Raw genomic sequence first — 22797 nt, 5'->3', positions numbered from 1 at the left:
CAGTTTGATAAGAAGTGTGAGAATACTTACAAGGGGAGATAGATTCAATGTTTGTAATGGCTCAGCCATTCCCAGTCCTTATTCAAACGGCTGAGCCATTACAAACATTGAATCTATCTCCCCTTGTAAGTATTCTCACACTTCTTATCAAACTGTCTGTACTGGGCTAACTTGATTATCACTTCAAATTTTTTTTTTCTCTTAATTAATTGGCCTCTCAGAGTTGGTAAGACAACTCCCACCTGTTTATGCTCTCTGTATGTGTGTATATATATCTCCTCAATATATGTTCCATTCTATATGCATCCGAAGAAGTGGGCTGTAGTCCACGAAAGCTTATGCTCTAATAAATTTGTTAGTCTCTAAGGTGCCACAAGTACTCCTGTTCTTCTTTTTGCGGATACAGACTAACACGGCTGCTACTCTGAAACTGATGGTACAGGCAGTGACGTGAGCCTTGTGTGTGTGCCTGGGATATCAGATGGTTGTGTTTTTAAAGGGCTTTGTGATTGGGACCGAAAGGTCCAGGGGCGGCTCTAGCTTTTTTGCCGCCCCAAGCACGGCAGGCAGGCCTGCGGGAGGTCCCCGGTCCCGCGGATTCGGCGTACCCTGCCTTACGGGACCGGCGGACTCCCGCCGAAGCCCGCCCTCGCAGGAACCGGTGTAACATCATCATTAGTCTCACAGCGAGTCTGAAAGGTACCATCCGTTCATTCCCTGAAGTAGGGAGGTTCCTGTCCTCTCCAGAGAGCCTTCTGATTGGTCAGACCACAACACAGAGCCAGGGTTACCGCCCACGCCAAGGCCCCAGGCCGGAAGTGGAGCAGCAGAGTGGACTACGTTTCCCAGAATGCCGCGGGGCGGGAGCAAGCAGAAGGTTGAGCTGAGACCCGCTGCTGGAAGACATTACAAAAGGGCCTGATCCCTGGGCAAAGGTAGGTGCCCATGTAGTGTGTCTGACAAACTGCGCGCTCTCAATTTGCTCCGGGGGCTGCGCGGTGGGGGGAAGAGGAGCAGGACCAGCTGCCACTGCCTTGGCTACCGTGTTTGCTCTTAACAGCTGGGGAAAAGGGCGACTATTTATTGTGGGCCTTTTCAACTGCCAGGTTGTGCCTAGTGCTGGGGGTGAGCTCCGAGGGGTAGCGGGGGGCGCGTTTCGGGGCGAGCTCCGAGGGGCAGTGCGGGGGGGGGCGAGCTCCGAGGGGTAGCGGGGGGCGCGTTTCGGGGGGGGCGAGCTCCGAGGGGCAGTGCGGGGCGGTGGGTGAGCTCCGAGGGGTGGGGAGAGGGCAGACGAGCTCCGGGGGGGGGGGCGCGTTTCGGGGCGGTGGGCAGTGGACAGGTGGGCGGTCACAGGGAGTTGCGGTGGGGAGGGGGCAATGGGCAGTGTGGGGTTATGGAAGGGGGTCGGGCGGATGGGGAGGGGTGGTGGGAATGAGCGGCTGAGATGTGGGGGGAGTGTTGGACCCTTTGCCCCAGTCAGTCTCTCCCGAGCGGGGCTGCTCCTGCCGTGGGTGGCGGCACTGGAGCAAGCGGAGCAGTCGCCCATTCCGCTCCGCCTGTCTCCGGTCAGTTGGATGCAGGCGCCTCGGGGAGGGGAAGCTGCTGCTGCTGCTGCACGGTTCCAGCTGACACATCTCGAGCCCGGCTGTGGCTGAGGAGAAAGAGGGGGGCATGGCGGAGACCGGCTCGGTGCATGAGACCAGGTTTGAGGCGGCCGTGAAGGTGATTCAGAGCTTGCCCAAAAATGGTAAGTGAGCGGGGCTAGAAAGCTTGTGTCAGTGCAAGTATAGGAAAGTGCTACCGGTAGCACATTCCTACGAGGAGCAGTATCCTTCACTACACCGGCCGGAGGAGAGGAAACCTGCGGACCCGGACGCTCGCCTGTCCTTTTGCCGTCTGGAGCGCAGGTCGATTACAGCCTTGCCACTTTCCCAGGAGAGCAATCACTGGCTGTTCCCTGTCCCCGCCAGGACAAGATAAACCTGACCCCCTTCACTGCAGCTCTGCCAGGGCAGCCACATCCTCCCCACTGCCCCCTCTAGAGCTCTAAACGAGGGTAACCTGGCAGGCAGCCGGAATGCAAGGGTGTCCCCAGCAGGGCTAGGGAATTACTGACAGATAATGAGGGGATTGTCTGAGTGACACCAGCCATTAAACATGGTGACAGAGCTGTCCCTTACACTGGCCTTCTAGGCCCAAAAGCTTATTCATAACTTATTTGTTCAGCCACTTAAAGACATGGCATCATCTACAATTTTCTGATATTTGCGATTAGTGATTCAATAAATACTGTACTGTAAGGGTTTACAGGGGCCCAGCAGATCAAGTTTTAAAATTTGCTTTTAATATTTTTTCCTGATCAGTTCAAAATTTGTTTAATTATTCCTGATGCCATGGAACAAATTTCTTTGTCCCTCTAGAGCATGTTAAGCATGCATTTTGTTTGTGTAGGAGGTGGTTTGTTGATGTAAACAATGTAGCTTTTACTATCCTACTCATTCCCATCCCACCTTTGTTGCAAAAGTAGGAGAAAGTACTTGCCTTCTTGAAACCCCTAATATGATTCTATGACTTCACAGCGATCATTGTGAATTTGTTAGTTTGAAGAGTAAAGAAAGTTATTAAATGTGCTTGAAGAATTTAAAAAATTGAGGACAAGACTTCTTCCCCCCCTAGAGTTTTTCTTTGTTGCTATTATCAAATAGACACTGATTATCTTACATTAACAGAGAAGCCAAAAACTCACCACATACTACTGGTTTAAACTATAATTGATTTTGTGAGGACAAAAATTAAAGGATAATTATCAGCTTTAAAAAAAAAAAAAACTTGAATAGATTTCAACTTAAAAGTTGTTTCAGGAGAAATGCCTGAGCGTGAATTCCCTCTGCCAAATAATCAGATTTTCCTGTCTGTACAAGTGTTTTCTGTTTTTGAGAAAACAGTGACTGTACAGAAAGTGTTGTCAAATGCCTAAAGTAAACAAACTGAAGAAATAGTGAAACATTTTGATCTCAGATCTGTCAATTATGTTATTTGTTCTAAGTAAAAATAGTTTTTCAAAATCCAGACAAATGTGGTGAAGTTGATTGTGTCCCTTTAAAGTGGTCAAGGTGACTTATTTTAGAGCAGACCCTGTGTCTGAACGTGGAGCTTAAAGTCCAATGTCATTGATCATGCAGCCCCTTAAACTAGGTCTGAAATTTTCCCTCAATCAGTAAATATTCACTCTGGGCCTAATACAAAAATGTATTAATCACATCATTTCCATTGACTCCAGGGGGAATTGTGCCTTTGAGGATCTGACCCTTTATCATACTGTGAGTTATAAGAAGTGCAGGTTAATTTCCCACAGAAATATTAACAATGCATAAAAGAGACTAAATGGCTTTAATGTCACTTTCCACTGATTTTAAAATATGTTTTCACTAGGTTCATTCCAGCCAACGAATGAAATGATGCTCAAGTTCTATAGCTTTTATAAGCAAGCAACCCAAGGACCCTGTAACAGTCCAAGACCTGGATTCTGGGATCCTATTGGTAGATATAAATGGTAATTGTGTATGAGAGATTGTTTGTTTGGTTATTTGTACTGAAACTTTGTCTAAAAGCATCTTCTCTCTTTTTAAAGACTTCAGTTAACAAAACCTGTGTGTGTGTGTGTGTGTGTGTGTGTTTCAAAAAGTCCCTTCCCTTGATAATGAAATTGGTATGTATATTGTGGATTTTCCCCGTGTGTTCCAGCCTTTATATTTAAATGATGTATGGTATCTCAGAAATAGGGGAGAGGACATTCCCTTTGCTTCTAAAATTGAGGAGGAGGATGCTTACTGCAGAGGTACTACAATGAGATCTGTCCATTTCCTCCTTTCCCCAGAATTTAGGGGAGCTCAAATCAGTTTGCAGCCATAGGGGGGCAGTGCTTTTAGGGCTGTGGCAACAAGTTCCTTCCCTCTGTTTGCCTGTCCTGAGATGGTTCCATTACAGAACAGACAATCTGGGCTCTTACTACAAGTTGGATGGAGAATTGAATAGTAGGAAAGACAGGATCAAATGAACTAAGTACAGGACTGAGAGTAAGGGAATCTTGTGTTCTAATCCCAGTTCTGACATAGATTCCTCTGTGGCTTTAGTCAGATCACTCTATGTTTGCAGTACCTTACAGTTTTCCAGTGTGTAAAATAAAGATACTTCTACTTGCTTAGTTCACAGGCTATCATGATGATTAATGTTGGTAAAGCGCTTTACAAATCCTAAAGTTAATCAGTGTGCACATCAAGCTCTTCGGCATTTGGGGAGAGGGAAACTGTGGTACCCAGACCTATGTTGATACAATCATCCCTTGAAAGGCTTTTTTAAAAAACATTGGCAACTATATATGGACCCCAGCTCAAACATCTGAGGTCAACTTCTACAGCAAAAGGCCTAAAAATCAACCACTCCCTGGCTTGCTTTTTATTTAAAGTTAGTTAAAATTGAAATGCCTCTGAATAACTTTTGCTGACCCTCCCTGTGTACAGTGACGTGTATGCACCCCCTCACCCCCCAAAATGCTAAGGCCAGCTCTGCATATGATGGGATTTCTCTTCCTCCAGTATCTCAGGGATCCTTGGAGGTAGGAGATTCCTCCCTGTCCTCGGCTGTAATAATTGGATCTACAAATTTACTCTAATTATGAGCTTAAGTGCATAAAATGTCACTAACATATAACAACTGTTGACAGGGAAAAGTTATGAAAGGGAGCTAGCCAGCCAGACTGAATTAGTCCAAGCAACAAGGCATACTGATACAGCTGAAGGACTGTGTTAAGATCATGCTGGATAAATAAGAAAAATGTAAAACCAGAAATCAGTGAACCAAAACTGGTGTGTCAAAAATTAGGCCTCTGGTGGTGGACAAAATAATTTTCACCCATCACTCCTATTTTGGGTCCTTAAGGAAAGAGACTTTAGGTAAAAAAATTGGCTACTGGAATGAGCTTCACCATCCTCACAGCCACTCCCACCATCTCCTGTGACTCTTATCTTTCTTTTAAACTTTTATTAATTTTTAATAGTGTGTTTGCCACAGTACTAAGCAGACTAAAGTCTCTGTAAACCAATCTTATTCAGCACTCAGAGTAGCAGCCGTGTTAGTCTATATCCGCAAAAAGAAGAACAGGAGTACTTGTGGCACCTTAGAGACTAACAAATTTATTAGAGCATAAGCTTTCGTGGACTACAGCCCACTTCTTCGGATGCATATAGAATGGAACATATATTGAGGAGATATATATATACACACATACAGAGAGCATAAACAGGTGGGAGTTGTCTTACCAACTCTGAGAGGCCAATTAATTAAGAGAAAAAAAACTCTTATATAATACCATCAGGGGCTCGTTCACCTGCACATCTACCAATGTGATATATGCCATCATATGCCAGCAATGCCCCTCTGCCATGTACATTGGCCAAACCGGACAGTCTCTACGCAAAAGAATTAATGGACACAAATCTGACATCAGGAATCAAAATACTCAAAAACCAGTGGGAGAACACTTTAACCTGTCTGGTCATTCAGTGACAGACCTGCGGGTGGCTATATTACAACAGAAAAACTTCAAAAACAGACTCCAACGAGAGACTGCTGAGCTAGAATTGATATGCAAACTAGACACAATCAACTCCGGTTTGAATAAGGACTGGGAATGGCTGAGCCATTACAAACATTGAATCTATCTCCCCTTGTAAGTATTCTCACACTTCTTATCAAACTGTCTGTACTGGGCTAGCTTGATTATCACTTCAAAAGTTTTTTTTTTTTCTCTTAATTAATTGGCCTCTCAGAGTTGGTAAGACAACTCCCACCTGTTTATGCTCTCTGTATGTGTGTATATATATCTCCTCAATATATGTTCCATTCTATATGCATCCGAAGAAGTGGGCTGTAGTCCACGAAAGCTTATGCTCTAATAAATTTGTTAGTCTCTAAGGTGCCACAAGTACTCCTGTTCTTCTTTTATTCAGCACTGTTTAACGTTAAACAGTAACTAAATTAAACTAATTAGGTTAGCCCATCTGTTCCATTTCAATTTAATAAAACACTCCGCAAACCTCTTCCCATCCCCCCAGGGAAGGCTTGCATGGAAATTGACATTGGAATCTCAGAGTTTCCTGGTACACCTGTGTTTTTTATGAATGGATATAATATGGCCCCAAACCCATAATGTATATTGTGTCAGAGATAAGTAAGCGATTTTATTTTTAGGCTGCTACTTTCCTGTTGGTATAAGGCTTAATAGAAAAGATTAAATAGACCTGTACATAATTCTGGTTATATTTATACATCAGCAGCAATATGTATATGGCTAATATAAAAAATACCTTTTTGAAGGTCCCATAACTTTTAAAAAATGATCTTGTCCAATGCCAAGCTGTTGGTCAGTGTTAGAATCTGAAATAGAACTTTTCTCCTGCCTCACAGTCCAGTCCCCTATCCACTGGATCATGCTGTCTCTCTGTAGCTGCCCAATTACCTGATTATGCTCCCAAATCAGCAAGTTATTTTTTTTTTTTACACACAAAATTGCAGACACAATAAGAAAGACTTTACTTAACGCTGGACTGAAAAATGTAGGCAGACAATGGGTGTTCTGAAGATGTCTGTGGTTTTCATTCCTAGGGATGCTTGGAGTGCTTTGGGAGATATGCCCAAAGAAGAAGCCATGATAGCATATGTTGAAGAAATGAAAAAGGTAAGAGTAATTCAAATCTATCTATCTTTCTTTATTTCTAGAACATTAGAAAAATAAGGAAAATATTTCACTAACTGCTAGCAAAGCTCCAGATTGGATTTCATTCCTGTTGTGAGTTTGCTGAATTTTTTGAAGTTTAAGAGCTCTAGGGAACCTATTGACATAACGTTTTAAATGACAGGCCCAAATACAATGCAGCTCTGGCAAGTGAACTGTAGTGAAACATTGGAACTGAAACTGCAGGAGATTCAAACAAACTAGGGAAGGAGAGAGAGAGATCCCAAAGGAAAAAAGCTGAATTTGCAGTAAATTTGGCATCTGAATTCTAGTTTGAGATCTGGTGGGACCCTTACATGGAAGAGTCTTAAAGTACCGTATATACTCGTTCATAAACTGAATATTTTTGGTAAAAAAGTGACTCATCAAAGAGCGGGGGTTGGCTTATTAATGGGTCTACACCAAAATTTGATGGTTTTAAACTCTATGGAATCACTGAATTGAATATCTAATACATTGTCGTTTTGTTTACTTGGAGTGTCTGCAGGCATAGAGCCCCTCAGCTCTCAGTGGCCGCAGTACGTCGTTCCCAGCCAATGTGCCACTTCCCGCAACTCCCATTGGCTGGGAATGGCAAACCGCGGCCACTGGGAGCTGAGGGCCTCTGTGCCTGTGAACGCTCCAGGTAAACAAAACGTCCCGACCTGCTGGGTCCTGACCCACCAGCTGCTTACCCTGATGGGCCAGGAGCCAAAGTTTGCCAACCCCTGAAATATAGGGTTGGCTTATGAAAGGGTCATACAGTTTTTGCTATTTTTACCCAACCATCTTGGGGGTTCAGCTTATAAACGAACAGGCTAATGAATGAGTTAATTAACAAAATGGGCCGAACCAAAACTCTGGATCTGAACATCTTTGAACTTTGGAGGCCATTGAGTTAGAACCTAGATTTGAAACTGCCTCTATTTATAGTCTATAGGAGTCTGATTTAGATCCAAACAAATGTTTCTGGTCTAGTGTTGGGAATAGAGATTTTAAAATTTTTTATAATTGTTCCTAGTTATCTTAATGAGCATAATATAAATTCTTAAAGTAGCTGGACAAATTCAGAGTTAAGACTGCCACTCTGTCCTTAACTCATCCTGTCTTTTGACTGCAGCCCTTTTAGGAGGTCTCTGAAACAGTGAACGATCTTACATACTTTGAGCTGTGGTATGGACAAGTATGTAATTTAACGTAACTATAGCCAGGTTGGTATTAAGGACCGAGCGTGCAGTTTTCATTCAGACTATGCTAGCTTTTTTTCTAAGTCAGGCTATTAATCTCCTTTAAAGCTTTTTTTTTATAACATTTTATTTCTGTTCTACCAACCACCATGTTATTCTTGCTCTTTAATTACTACTTTTTTTTTTTTTTTTTTTTTTTAAGGATAGTGGGCCAATTCTGTAGTCTTCACTCAAGCAAAACTCTCATTGATTTTAATGGGAGTTTTAATTGAGTGAGTAATGCAGAATTTGGCCATTCATTACTTCAGAATCTTAACTGTCAAAAGACCCACTGAAATAACTAATAGAAGTAGCCTGTTCTCTTCAAAATAACTATCAACGAAGAGTACTGTAAATAGTAAAATTAAATGAAAGTACTGCCCTCTGAAGGTTATCATAAGATAAACTGATAGCAAACAATCTCTTAGGGTAAAATCTGCTCTATCCACATAAAGCTCAAGAATTCTGGCCAGGCATGCTGCTGGGGGCGGGGGTTTGCAGGGCTATAGCCACCTCAGAATTTGCTAGTCTCCATTTCTTTGGGAAGCTGATTCATGGGTGGCAGGGTGCTGGGCGAGCTCACCTGCTGCTAGAGATGGCTGTGGCCGAGTGGGAGTCTGCTGAACTGGGGTGGGGGGACAAGGAGCCTATCAGTGCTGGTTCCTTTGGATCAGGAATGGGAGCTGTGGCTGCTGCTGAACAAGCATTCATGCTCCTGGGTGCTCGGCTTAAAGAGACAGCACGCTGACACACTCACTCTGGCACACTCACAGTTTCACACACTCTCCCTATGTCTCTCTCACTGCCTCCCACTCTCCCGCCTCCTCATGCTCTCTCACTTGTAATATTATTAGTGTTGTTTGTAATCTCTTGGTACTTCCTACTGAAATATATATTCTCTGTAATTTTATTCTTTTCAAAGTTAAATTTTATTTTTTGAGTAGTAATTTCTAAAATGCCTAACCCTGTCCTGGCTGGAGCAATGATCATTATTACTTTTATTGCCATATTGTGCTTTGTCATTCATTATTTAAAGTGGTACAGTCCAATAATAACATCCTTCTAGAATGTAAATTTAGTTTGTACTCACCTTAGCAATGCCAATTTAAAAAAGAAAAAAATTATCTAAACACATAACTTTAGACACTGTATAGTAACTTAAAATTTGTACTAAAATAAATGTGGTTACAAGTCTGACACTAATAGTAATGATGGAGTTAAATGTTAGAGAGTCACATACACGATTGTGATTGGGAAACACAAATGCCAAAATAAGTAGAAAAATAAATTCCCTTCTTAATAAAAGAGAAAAACTTTAATCATGTATGTGAAAATTAAAATAGTTTTTAGTGGAGTGAAAAACAGTTGACTAAACTAGAGGCAATAATGGCAGTAATACAGTGTGTCTGTTAGAGAAAGGAATCAGATTTTATTTATTTTTATTTAGCTCTACTAAAGATAGTGTAAAAAGTATCAAACTTGTCTTTCTGATATCTGTGTTAAGGCTCCAAAACAGATACCTCAAGGCTTACGATTGGGAATATTTTACTGTATTATTTCCTGATTGTTCTAAATTTACATATAAACTTAAAATATGGCTTTAATTGGTGTTCGTGTATATTTTTTTCTTTCTTTATATAGGAATTAGATACGGTGCTCTTGTCAGCTAATTTCTAAGTTATCTGCAAAAACCCTAGACTTTTCAGGTGCCTTACTAGCCTCTGGAATCAGTTAAAGTAGACATGAGCAGCAGGTATAATGGGGTTTGGGGGAGGGATGTGGGGGTGGGAGGGGAAAGGGCAGCGGGGGTCTTGCGGGGGAAGGGGAGCGGGCTTTGAGGGAGGGGTGGGGACCTATGGCGGAGCGGGGGTGGAGTGTGAGTGGGGGCCACGGCAGAAGAGGCAGGACAGGGAGTTAGCCTCCCCCAGGGGAAGCTTCATCGCCGCCCATGCAATAGATTAACACCCATCCCCCTTCCTGCCCAATGCCTCCTCCAGTTGCTGCTAAGGATGGAAGACAGAGCCGAAGTAGGGTTGCCAGGCATCCTTTTTGGCTGGGCGATCCAGTCAAAAACTGGGACCCTGGTGGCTCTGGTCAGCACCACTGACTGGGCTGTTAAAAGTCCAGTCGATGGTGAGGCAGGGCTAAGGCGTGGCTCCCAGAAGTGGCCAGCATGTCCCTACAGTCCCCAGGTGCAGGGGTGGCCAAGAAGGCTCTGCACACTGTCCCTGCCCTGAGCGCTGGCTCTACAGCTCCCATTGGCCAGGAATTGCAACCAATGAGAACTGCGGGTGAGGGAAGCGCATGGAGCCTCCTTGGCTTCACCTGCACCTAGGGGCCGCAGGGACATGCTGGCCGCTGCCGGGAGCCACCGGCGGTAAGTGCTACCCAGAGCCCACACCACCTTCTGCACCCCAGCCCTGAGTCCCCTCTCTCACCCAAACTCTGTCCTAGAACCTGCACCCCCTCCCACACTCCAAAACCCTCAGCCCGGGGCCCCCTCTGCACTCCAAACCCCTCATCCCCGGCCTCAACCCAGAGCCCAAAGCCCTGGCTGGAGCCCTCCCACAGCCCAACACTCTGCCCCAGCCTGGTGAAAATGAGTGAGTGAGGGTGGGGAAGAGAGAGTGAAAGAGGGAGTGAGCATGGGCGGGGTCTTAGGGGTGGGGCCTTGGGGCAGGGCAAGGGTGTTTGATTTTCTGCAATCAGAAAGTTAGCAACCCTAAGTCAAAGGTATCCCAGTAATGCCTCCTACAGTACCTGTGCTCATTTAACCCTCTCTAGCACTGAGGCCCCCTGCTCCAGAATGACTGCAGTGTGAGTTGTTGTATTATGGCTCTGAGTCTCCAAATCTTCCAAATATCCAACTTTGCTGTGTGCAAAAGGGTATTTTAAAAATAACAGTACATTCTCCAATTTAAAGTAATTAGCTATTAGTATTGTTTAACCAGTAATTCTTTTTCCAGAAGTTTGCATTTGTTGGTGATGGTGGTTATTAGTTTATTTATTTATTGGCTTAGTTTTGTTTCCTATTGACTTTCTGTGAATAAATGTTGCACCAGTGAGCTGCCATAGCTGAAGTTTAAAATGGATCTGTCTTATATATTTTTATTCTCCCTTTTGAGGATAACCTGATAAAACACACATGTATGTGTGCCCACAAGTTGTATATGGCAGCCCACCTCACCTCCCCCCCCCCACTCCCACCCACCAGGAAGAGCCTTTGATTCTGTCTCTGTGCAGAAAGAGTATGGAATGGCTGGGCAGGTGAAATTCACCCACCTTACCCAAACACAAGATTAGTGATCGGGTTTACTTTGCAGCTTCCCTACTGCCAAGGCTGAAATAAGACTGAGACAAGAGCCACAGTCCTTCCACCCTAATAGTGCTCACCTGTATACATACATTTTCAAAAGGACTTTCACCACACAACTCCTATTCAAATTTATTGTGGCTAAAGCCCAGTATGATTCTGAGAACTGTCCAGATTATGTGGGTAGTTTTTGCGAGGTGTGTGGAGGAGCAGCAGTGACATTTATATTTAAGTTCGATGCAGTATTTTCAGTTGAGTTGAAAGCACAGAATGTAGATGTAAATGAACTGCAAACCAAGGTAGGCTGTGACAAAGTTTTAATTTTCTACAGCTGTATAAAAGAAAAGGTGGTAAAAGGTGTCTGATCTCTCTTGCTAATTTCCAGCAGTGTATCTGAGCAGTTTACATGTTTTCCCCTTTCAGAATATAGAATAATTTGTTCTGTTTATGCTCAAAATGGATTGGAAACTTGCTGAAGCTACTCTTTAATGGGAGTGTTGCTTTTCTGATAACTTGTGATTGGTTTGTAAAACTAGCTTTGATTGCTATTGTTGCCACCTGCCAGTCAGCCTGGAGTTGTGCATGTCAAGGGTTTGCCATGGCTGCTGTTTCCTGCTGATCTGTGTGGGGCTTTTGCTTGTAGACGGTTTGCTGTAGCTTCTTTTGCCACTACTTGCTACCTTGCCTGGTGCCTTGTCTGAGGAGGGCTTACCATAGCTACTGCTGCTGCTTTACAGGAAGAGGGTTTGCTGCCACTACTGCCTGCATCTTTTTCTGGAATTATTGCTGTGATGAGTTGGATCACAGAAACCCCCTTGGGAGCTGCCAACTGATGTGCCAAGACTACTTCTGCCCATGCTTTCCCTGCCAGCTCGGGACCCCAGCACCCTGTCTTGTTGAGCCAGACACGCCAGTCTGCTCCAACACAGACCCAGGGTCTGAATTACTTGCCCCAAAGCTGCAGACTTAACTGAAAGCAACTTACAGAAGTGTTCCTGTCTTTAACACTCAGATGTCCAACTCCCAATGGGGGTCCAAACCCCAAATAAATCTGTTTTACCCTGTATAAAGGTTATACAGGGTAAACTCGTAAATTGTTCACCTTCTATAACACTGATAGAGAGATATGCACAGCTGTTTGCCCCCCTGGTATATTAATACATACTCTGGGTTAATTAATAAGTAAAAAGTGATTTTATTAAATACAGAAAGTAGGATTTAAGTGGTTCCAAGTAGTAACAGACAGAACAAAGTGAATTACCAAGCAAAATAAAACACTCAAATCTAACCCTAATACAGTAATACAACTGAGTACAGATAAAATCTCACCCTGAAAGATGTTTCAATAAGTCTTTTTCACAGACTGGATGCCTTCCTAGTCTGGGTACAATCTTTTTCCCTGATACAGCCCTTGTTCCAGCTCAGGTGGTAGCTAGGGGATTCCTCATGATGGCCCTCCTTTGTTCTGTTCCGCCCACTTATATATCTTTTGCATAAGGTGGGAATCCTTTGTCCCTCTGGGTTTCCCCCCCCTTCTCAATGGAAAAGCACCAGGTTAAAGATGGATTCCAGTTCAGGTGACATGATCACATGTCACTGTAAGACTTCATTACCCACTTGCCAGCACACACGTATACAGGAAGACTTACAGTTAAAACACACCCATCTGCAGTCAATTGTCTTGGTTAATGGGAGTCAAGATTCCAAACCACCATTAACAGCCCACACTTTGCATAATTACAATAGGCCCTGAGAGTTATATTTCATATTTCTAGTTTCAGATACAAGAGTGATACATTTATACAAATAGGATGATCACACTCAATAGATTATAAACTTTGTAATGATATCTTACAAGAGACCTTTTGCATGAAGCATATTCCAGTTCCATTAGCATATTTTCATAAAATCCTATAGAGTGCAACGTCACAATTGTTTAAAAGGGGGAATCAGCAAAAGCCACCCAAATGGATTAGAAAATTGAAAGTTAGTGATAAGATTTGGCAGGCTTATTACTTTTAGTTGCCAGTTTCAGCATCATCTCTGTTCTGTCTAATGTCTGTTTGACTGCACACCTTGCTGTGATATGAATGCCTGTTCTGGTGCTAGGGTGTGTTGGATTAGTAAACTGAAAACCTAATCCGGCTCCTACTGACTTCAAGGGAGCAGGGTTGGACCCTAATTTTTGTCTTGATCGTGTGATTTTTGGACTGTCCTTACTTTGATTCTGTCCCTCTGATTTGGGGGGCTTTTTGCTATGGACAGTGGCTTTACTTTTTTCTTTATATATGCAGTTCATAAATTAGAAGGACACAATGGGCACCTCATTTTTGACTGGGTGCAAGCACCATGTTAGAGGATGGGATGTGTCAAATGAAAAGAACATTCTGTTTGGAAGGAGGACCCTCAGTTTCATTTTCTCCAAAGAAAAACTGATTAAAAAGCACATTGCACATGATCACACCCACCTGTCTCAAACTTCTGCCTGATTTAGTCTGAAATTGCTGAGATAATGAATGTTGGAATTTGTAATTGATATGCTGATGGAGTCCCTTAACTATAATAAACAGGGCTTTAAAAATCCTGAAGTTGTTTTGCTTTTGGTTGAGATTATGGTCTATTATTTGGTGAATGGGGTTGCTATATAATGTTAAAATGCAGAGTTGCACAGGGTGTTATAAAATTTATTTTGTTACATGTTATTGCTATATGAGTATTGCAGTGAACATCAGGAAATTTGGCACCAAGTAAAATAAAATGAATCATTAATATATTGTTTCACAAGACATTTTGTATTTTGGACTTGTACAGATTCTTGAGAGTATGCCAATGACGGAGAAAGTTGAAGAATTACTACAAGTGATAGGCCCATTCTATGAAATAGTAGAGGATAAAAAGAACAGAGGATCTGGCCTAACATCAGGTTTGAATAAATACCTCCTCCTTATTTTGTACTGCAAATAATAATCAAAAATTCAGACTCTCTTAACTAACTTACTTACTTTTCATTCTCAGTTTAATTTCTATAAATAGTTATTTAAAGCTAAATGTTGCATCTTTTTATTTCATTCCTTTACCATATGCCAGTCCGACTGGAGAAAGTTTCTAAATATTTAGAAGGTAGGAATGATAAATTCTGTGTAAATCCATCTTTCATTGTTTTATGTGCTGTAATTCCCTGCAACACTTGAGACTTCTGGGTTTGTCACCATTAATTTTTATTTAAAAATAAAAACACTACAGGAAGGTCCAATAGCATGTTTGGAATTTAACCAAATGTTTTCGGTGCTGGAGAGGAAAACTTCACTGCAGAGCCTCTGTTTGCTGTGAGAGAATTAAAAAGAATCAAGTTTCTGCCTCTCTATTTATAAGAACAGCCTTTTAAATTCTGTGCAGGCAAGCTGGGGGCTGTAGTTGGTAGTCTATTTATTCTGTCATCCAGCTTGAGTAACTTTTTTGCTCTCCTGCAAATTTTTAAATCATTATTTATACCTCAGTACAAGTATGCATGGGATTCCACAGACAAATAAAGGACCTGTAATCTCCTCCCCTGTACTTGCAGTCTGTATTGCCCAATGCTCGAGTTCAAGGGAGAAGGGACTAGTCTAACAGTCTGTGAATATCTGACAGGTGGCAAACCTAGTAATTTCAGTTATGTAAAAAGGCACTGTGGAAACTATTATTTTGCAACATTGTTGTAGTTCATAGTTGATTCTATGAAAATGTTTTGATAATTAGACTGTTGAAACATTACAGGTAAGCTTGTCTGTCTACATCTTGGTTTAAGAGTTTAAAACCTGGCTAAAGTTTTAAGATAAAGTTGGATATATGTAGCCTATGTTTGGAATTTTTTTTTAAAAAATCGATCTGTTCTACAGTTTAATTTTTATATACATTTTTAAAATAACTTGGCAATCTGGTTTTAAGTGCTTTTTGCATTTTTACAACTTAAAAATGGCTTTAATTGCCAGGGTTTAAGCCAATCAGTTATATGTTCATAGTTTTTTCATATTTTAGAGAAAAAAATAATGGCTGAATTTTTAAATGGCCACTTTAAAAACAGGGTCACTTTTTTTCAACTAAAACTGCATATGCTTCAGGTCTGGTATTTAATGAGCTTGCCTGACAGCTGGATTGACAGGCAAGATTGTAACAGAGTATCTGCAGATTCAGGTCAGTGATCTGCATAATAAGGATTGACTCACTTGGAATCTATGGTACAGAGTGCCAAAAGCCACTTTTTAAAAAGTAGCTAAATCTAAACTAACAGAGAATCATAGAAACTAAAGACAAAAAAGACCAATTAGACCACCTGGACCAAAATACAATAGATCCTAAATTTGTTACTCCAACAAGTATATTTTGTTAACATCAGAAAACGTATCTTCATTTAAATAACATTATTGATTGATTGAAACTAACCATATCAAGAAAATTCAAAATTGAAGTTCAAGTTTCAGCCTTATCTGGCTCTATCAATATTGTAACAGATGTGGTACATAGCATGCACAAATCTGAAGCTCTGTAACATGGAATTACTTTGGTATAGGTTTAGATTCAGAATCTTAATAGTGAATTTCTTTTCAATTTTGTCACAAAATGATTACATTGGGGATGTGAAGAAATCCTTCCCTCACTCCCTCTCCAGTCCACTGAAGCAATTAATATTTTAGTAATAAGCTATAAATACCAATTAGTACTTACAATACTATTCTTTTAATAATATGAGTACAGTGTCTTAGCCTTTGGACCACTCTGCCTTCTTTGAGTCCCATCGTCCCCCCCCACTCCATTTTTCCTCCATATTAATTTTTGTACTGTTCCACTTTGAGGGAAAACTCAGGAAGCTTGATAACAGCAAAGGTTTATTCCCCTCACTTTTTCAACAGGCTCACATTCTTTCTGTCCTTCCACTTCTCCCATGCATCCTGGGAATTGTAGTTCCTGGACTCAAGGTTATAGGACCCACCTAGGAACAAAACTTACAAACGCTATCTGGGGTAGCTATGTGCACCTGGGTAGCTACAACACACAGTCCCCTTTAAAATAATAATTGTAAAACGTTTAACAGTCACTTCCAAACCATCACTTAAGTCCAGTAACTAAGTCTTCCAATCTTTTCGGCAGTCTCCTTTGTCTAACACTTCTAATACCCAGAGAGGCAGGAATGAGACTAGGTGAGGGAGCAATTCCTACTAGTATAGATTGTCCATTGCTATCAGTGTCATTGATGTTCTCTGGTCCAAGGTGGAAATCATGATTCTCTTCTTCAGCAGCTAGCTGATGAGCTGTGGATAATTTTGAAATATTCCATTTCTTTCCATCTATGAATACAGCAGAATCTCCTCAGATTTCTGTTATCTGCAGATGACAGGAATATCTAGAGTACCATTTTTTGACTCTGCATGGGAGCGTCACACGAACAAAATTTTCAGTTTAAAACTTGAGGTTTAGCACCTTTCTTATGATCTCTATATTTGATCTCTGTATTTCTCCTATTTATTCTTAACACATTCATGAATAGTTTCACCTGAAGGTTTGGTTGAAAAAGGAGACCGAATAAGCATTTGACAGATAGTAAGTCACGTATTGGCCTTACATCCTCTAACAGTTTGAAGATGATACTCTTCACCCTTGTAGTGGTCCTGTAAGCAAACAGTGTTACACGTAAAGCTTTTTTTCCATGGTCTCATTTGCAAACTGGTAAATTACAGACTTTCTTTCACCAGTCTATTCATTCTCTCAACTACACCATTGACTCTTGGCTGATATTAAAAAAAACCCTATTTAGTGCTTGAGATTATTGCTACTGAAGTAGTGTTGCATTTCAGCAGAGGTTAATTGCATTCTGTTGTCAATTATCAATTCCTTGGGAAATCCTTCTCTGCCAAAGACTGATCACATGAAGTTAACTACTATTTCAGCAGTAACCATTCCAGTGAATGTAACTTCCAGCTGCTTTGAATGATGGTCTACCATTATTATGGGAAACCTTTGCATAACAGGGTAATCTTCAGATGGTCCCATTATGTTGAGCCAGTTTCTCCCATGGACAGTTGGGCTAGTCAACTGGTGTGAGAGGGATGCTGGAGGTTTCTGTAACTTATCACTACTAGCACAAGCCATACAATTCTTGATTATTTCCTCAAGCTGTTCATCCATCCCTGGCCACCAGAAGTCATGTTGCAGTTGTCTTTTGGTTGTACTCATTCCCAGGTTTCCTTCATGTGCCAGGAAAATCAATCATTCTTTCAGAAGTGTAGGCACAAAAGATGGTAAAGTCTCAATCTATTAATTTATAAGGGGCAGCTCATGTGATATGTTTCTACATGGTTGTAAGTGTTCTGATGTCATCCTCCTGTAAGGCCATCAATGGACTATGGAAGTCTTTAGATCATGAAGTGCCTTGTCTTCTCTCATGGCTGTTGCTTACTCTGAGACTGTGATCATTCCTTGAGATTTGTGCAATGACAATCCATTCATCTTTCTCTCTTGCATCCTCATAAGGTGTGGCTCAAGACCATACTCACAAGCATCTGTTGTGACAATCGTTTGCTTCTCAGAATCAAAGGGTCTTAGAGTTGGCATGGTTGAAATTGCATGTTTGATCTTGTTAAAGCTGTTCTTGCACACTTCATCCCATTCAAACATAACGTCCTTTTTTTAGGAAATGATGCAAAGGAACTACTTTTTCATAGCAAATTGCTTTATAGACTTTGAATACACAATCCAAGACAGATCAAAGTTTGTCCTTATTGTTGGGCTCTGTTGTATCACGGCTTTCGTGGGGTCTAGTTTTGGTTGTATGCCATTCTGAGAGATTGTATGTCCTAGTTATGTCACTGAGTTGGTGTGGAATTGGCTTTTCTTCTTGCTGATAGTAAGTCCATGTCATTGAAGTTTTTCTATAACCTTGTTTAGGATGACATCTTATTTGGATTCATCTTTACCATACATTACAATATCATCTTGAAAGTAATGCCCCTTGTCTCTTCAGAGATCCAATGCATCATTCTCTGGAATACAGATGCTGCAGAGGCTAACCCAAATGGCATCTTTTTTGAATTGGAACAGACCTTCTGGAGTGATGAAAGATGTGTACTTGTGGGATTCTTCCATTAAGGGGATCTGGTGGTAAGCTAAGACTAAATCCAGGGTCATAAAGACTCTTGCCTCCTTTAAGTTGAGCAGCATTTCACCAAGGTTGGGCAGAGGATGACAATCCACAACAGTGCTGAAGTTTAGATCTATCAAATCCACAAATATGCGGATAGCACCGTTATGCTTCCTCATGAGAATGAAGAGAAACTCATTCTGATAAATCAACTAGTTCAATGATATCTGCTTTACATAGTTTTGGAATTTCCTCTTTATTTGTCTCTGTGCAATTGGTATGTTTAGCACTTTATGCTACATAGGCATTGCATTGTTTGTTTTTTAGCGGGATCTTGTGCTTGAACTTTTTGGCAACATCTTTGGTATCGGTGAAAACTTCTGGAAAGTCAGATGATTTCTGGTTGTAACCTATCCTTAGTTTTGTAGGACAGGTTCTCTACTATTTGGATCTAATATCATCTGAAGATCCCTTTGATTCCATCCTAAAATAGAAACTCCCTTTTGGGGTACATAGATTTTTCCCTTGTGCATTATGGCCTTTGGACTCAAGGATAGTTGTAAAATAGCCATAGATGTGGATGGGAGATCCACCATACCCTCTGGGGTATGTGTCTGGAGGATGCAGTTCGAGTTGGGAGCTGGCGCAAAGCACATGGTAGAGTTGGTTGGTAATTACAGTGTAAGGCAAACCAGAATCCACTAACATCATCATTACATGGCCATCAACTCAGTGTGGAGTGGTGTAATGATCTCCTGTCATATTCAAAACACCCTTGGGATTCAGTTTACCATAATCTTCAACTGTGAGAACTCTAGATACAACATTGTCAGCAGATTTTAGAAAAATGTCCTTTCTCTTCCCCCCCCCCCACCCCCCCGCCTTGCATCCTGATTTCTTGGCAGAAATCTGCCTCTGACCAGGGTCACCACACCTGTAGCATTGGTAGCAATGTGGTGTGTGGGAGGGCAATAGGCACTAAGAGTTGCAGACTAAGAAGCTTTCCGTGATGTCATCTTGGACTGCATTAACCTCTGCAGGCTGGAAGACATTTGGTGTCATGGAAAGTGATTTAGCACAATGTATGGTGCTCTTCGCTTGCCAGGCAGTTTCTGTAGTTTTCTCCAAACAAGGCCTTTTATCATGAGGAGTTGTTCATGAATCTTGGAACTGTTCATCTTAATGACAATTTGGTCTCTGATTATTTCATCTGTAAAACTGGCAAATTTACAGGTTGCATTCAGCTCATGTAATGCAGTTACATAGTGGTTGATGGGCTCGTGAAACATCTGTATGCAGGAGTAGAACTTGAACTCTTCAACAATTTAGTAGAAGATCAAAATGATCATCCAGGGCTCAGAGAGCAGCATCATATGGAGTCACATCTTGCAGTATGTCAGTAAGAGGAGGGAGATGCTTGAAGATTTGTTGCCCATCAGGACCAAGGCAATAAAGCAGTAAGCTTTTCTGGTATGTAAGCAGAAGTTTCTATAGCAAGCGTATAGTTGCTGAAGTAAGACTTCCATTGTTTCCATGGGAGCAGAGGATCTTTTGGGATGGGCATAAAGAATGGTGGAGGCAAACCTTGCGTGATGGTAATAAGTGTGGTGGAAGCAAATTGGAGACATCAAGTGAATTGAGCAAGAAACGTGGAGAAGAACCAGCTGGTAAGAAATGCTGGTCACAGAAATGGTTGACTGGACCTGTACTTGTTTTTTGTGCAGCTGGGGGTATTCAGAACTGCAGAGGAATGCTTTAGCTGTGAAAAATGAGGACTATGAAAAAATAGATACTGCCCCTTTAAATACAATAACTCCCCACTTAACGTCCTCTCGCTTATTTCGTTATTTCGATCTTGCATCCCTGCTCAATTACAGAACATGCTCCATTTAAAGGTGTGCAATGCTTCGTTATAATGTTTGGCTGCCTGCTTTGTCCATAGCTGGCTGCCCCCTATCAGCTACCCTATGGCCTCCCTACAGTGCCTCCCGCCTGCTGGCAGACCCCGCAGATCAGCACCTTTCCCCCTTCTCCCTCCGCCTCCTGCCCGCGGCAATCGTCTGGCTTGCAGTGTTAATGAGGGAGGGGGGAGGAGCGAGGACTCGGCGCGCAGGCTCCCCCTCCCTCTCCTGCCTTCTGAAAGCCACAAACCAGCTGATTGCCACGGGCGGGAGGCGGGGGAGGGAGGGGAGAGCCAACGTGCCGAGTCCTCGCTCCTCCCCACTCCCTCCTGCCCCCTGAACATTGCAAGCCAGCTGACTGCCGCGGGCGGGAGGGAGGGAGGAGGAGCAAGGACGCAGCGCACCTCCCTCCCCTGCCTCCTACCCATGGCAATCAGCTGGCTTGCCGTGTTCAGGAGGGAGGGGAGCCTGCACGCCGTGTCCTCGCTCCTCCCTCCTGCCTCCTGAACACGGGCAAGCCAGCTGATTGCTGCGGGCAGAAGGCGGGGGAGGAGAGAGGACGCGGTGTGCGGAGTAAAGGGGGAAGAAGGGGGGGAAAAAGAGGTGGGTTAAGGGTGTGGGCTTGGGGGAAGGGGTGGCATGGGTGGGCCAAGGGTTGAGCCCCTGCCCCTGGTGCTTGCAGAGTAGGGGAAGCTGCTGCTGCGCAATGTGCCTCTCTTTGCTTACAGCACCTTCAGCCTCCTTGCCTGTTTCATTGTCTCCAGTGCCAGTGGGCTGTGCCTGTGTGGGGTAAGGCGGGGGCATCTCCCAACTATAGTACTGTACTGTATGGCAAAAAAAAATCCCGCTGGAACCTAACCCTATTTACATTCATTCTTACGGGGAAATTGGATTCACTTAACATCATTTCACTTAGTTGCATTTTTCAAGAACATAACTACAATGTTAAGTGAGGAGTTACTGTATGTCTTTTCAGCAAGTTGCAGTTGCAGACAGCAGCAGGCTACAGGCCAGTGGAGTTTCATTGAGAGCAGCAATAGTATGTCAGAGCAGCAGGGAATCATGAGGCACTTAGATAAATCAGAGTTCTGTTTATCTGTGGGTCTTCTATGCTCATCGCCAGTTTTTTTTTAACCTGAACCTTTTTAAGGAAAACTCAGGAAGCTTGATACATAATTGGTTAAACAACTGCAAAGAGTAACTATTAATGAAATGATGTCAGATTAGAGGGAGGTTTCAAGTGGGGTTCCACAGGGATCTGTTCTGGGCTCAGTGCAGTTTTAACATCTTTATTAATGACCTGAATGTAGGAATACAGAGCATACTGATCAAATTTGCAGATAACACAAAGCTAAGGGGGGTTTGCCAACACTTTGAAGGATAGAGCTAAAATTCACAGGGAACTTGATAAATTGGAGAACAGGGCTATAGTCAACAAAATGAAATTCAATAAAGACAGATATAAGTTCTACACTCCGGGAAGAAAAAACAAATGCACAACTACAAAATGGTTTGGCAGCAGCACTGCTGAGAAGGATCTGGGAATTGTGGTAGATCACAACCTCAACATGAATCAGCAATGCTGTTGCAAAAAAAGCAAATGCAATTTTAGGCATTAACAAGGAATAGCGTGCAAGTCATGGGAGGCAATAGTACTGCTCTACTTGGCACTGGTTAGGCCTCAACTGGAGTACTGTGTCCAGTTTTGGTTACCATTGTATAGAAAGGATGTGGAGAAACTGGAAAGGAGCCGGAGGCTAGTGACAAAAATGATCAAAGGGATGGAATGCCAGCCATATGAGTAAAGGCTGAAGGAACTGGGTATGTTTTGTTTGAAAAAGAGGAGATTGAGGGGGGACACGATAGCATTCTTCAAATACTTGAAATGCTGCCATAAAAAAAGATGGCGGGGGAGGGGGGAGGAGGAAGTTGTTCTCTCTTGCCACAGAGGGCAGGACAAGAGGTAATGGGTTCAAACTACAGCATCACAGTTTTAGATTAAATCTCAGGAAAAACTTCCTAACTGTAAGAACAGAAGGACAGTGGAACAGACTGCCTAAGAAGGTTGTGGAAGCTCCTTTGCTGGAGGCTTTCAAAAGGAAGCTGGATAGCCCTCGATCTTCAATGGTTTAGACTCAACAAATCCAGCATCTTGGTCTTCTAGTCTAACTCCCTGCCCTTGCGGTCCCTTCTAACCCTATGGTTCTATGATAACAGCAAAGGTAAGGTTTATTCCCCTCACTCTTTCACAGAGCTCACACTGTTCCTTTCTTCTCCTCTTTCTCCTTTTGTTCCTCCCTGTCCCCAGTGCTTCCTGGGAATTGTAGTTCCTGGACTCAAAGCTACAGGAACTACCTAGAAATAAACGTAGAAATACAAACTGGGGTAGCTATCTTCACCTAGCTAGATACAACATTTAATCTCCGTACTAAGGCAGTTATCTTTGCCTAAAAACTGGACATGTCTCCCTC

The 22797-nt window shown here is 42.5% G+C and overlaps 1 protein-coding gene across 13 annotated transcripts in view; it reads left to right on the top strand.

Annotated features, from left to right (window-relative positions):
* Window positions 1-452: 452 nt before the first annotated feature.
* Window positions 453-22797, top strand: part of ACBD5 (acyl-CoA binding domain containing 5) — a 49856-nt gene continuing 27511 nt past the window's right edge. For 2 of the 13 annotated variants that reach the window (XM_065582933.1, XM_065582928.1), the window contains exons 1-6: window positions 795-935; window positions 1571-1747; window positions 3433-3553; window positions 6664-6736; window positions 14123-14234; window positions 14399-14431. In XM_065582933.1, the coding sequence (XP_065439005.1) occupies window positions 1672-1747; window positions 3433-3553; window positions 6664-6736; window positions 14123-14234; window positions 14399-14431 (415 nt within the window). In that variant the 5' untranslated portion in view covers window positions 795-935; window positions 1571-1671. Of the gene's footprint in view, window positions 1126-1570; window positions 1748-3432; window positions 3554-6663; window positions 6737-14122; window positions 14235-14398; window positions 14432-14939; window positions 15068-22797 lie in introns of those variants that run through there. The other 11 variants (XM_065582935.1, XM_065582930.1, XM_065582936.1 and 8 more) reach the window with 9 other exon arrangements.

The sequence above is a fragment of the Chrysemys picta genome, chromosome 2 (assembly GCF_011386835.1).
Source record: "Chrysemys picta bellii isolate R12L10 chromosome 2, ASM1138683v2, whole genome shotgun sequence".
In the NCBI taxonomy this organism is placed as follows: Eukaryota; Metazoa; Chordata; order Testudines; family Emydidae; genus Chrysemys; species Chrysemys picta.
The sequence above is the reverse complement of the archived record's forward strand: the minus strand, read 5'-3'. Positions and strand labels throughout refer to the sequence as shown.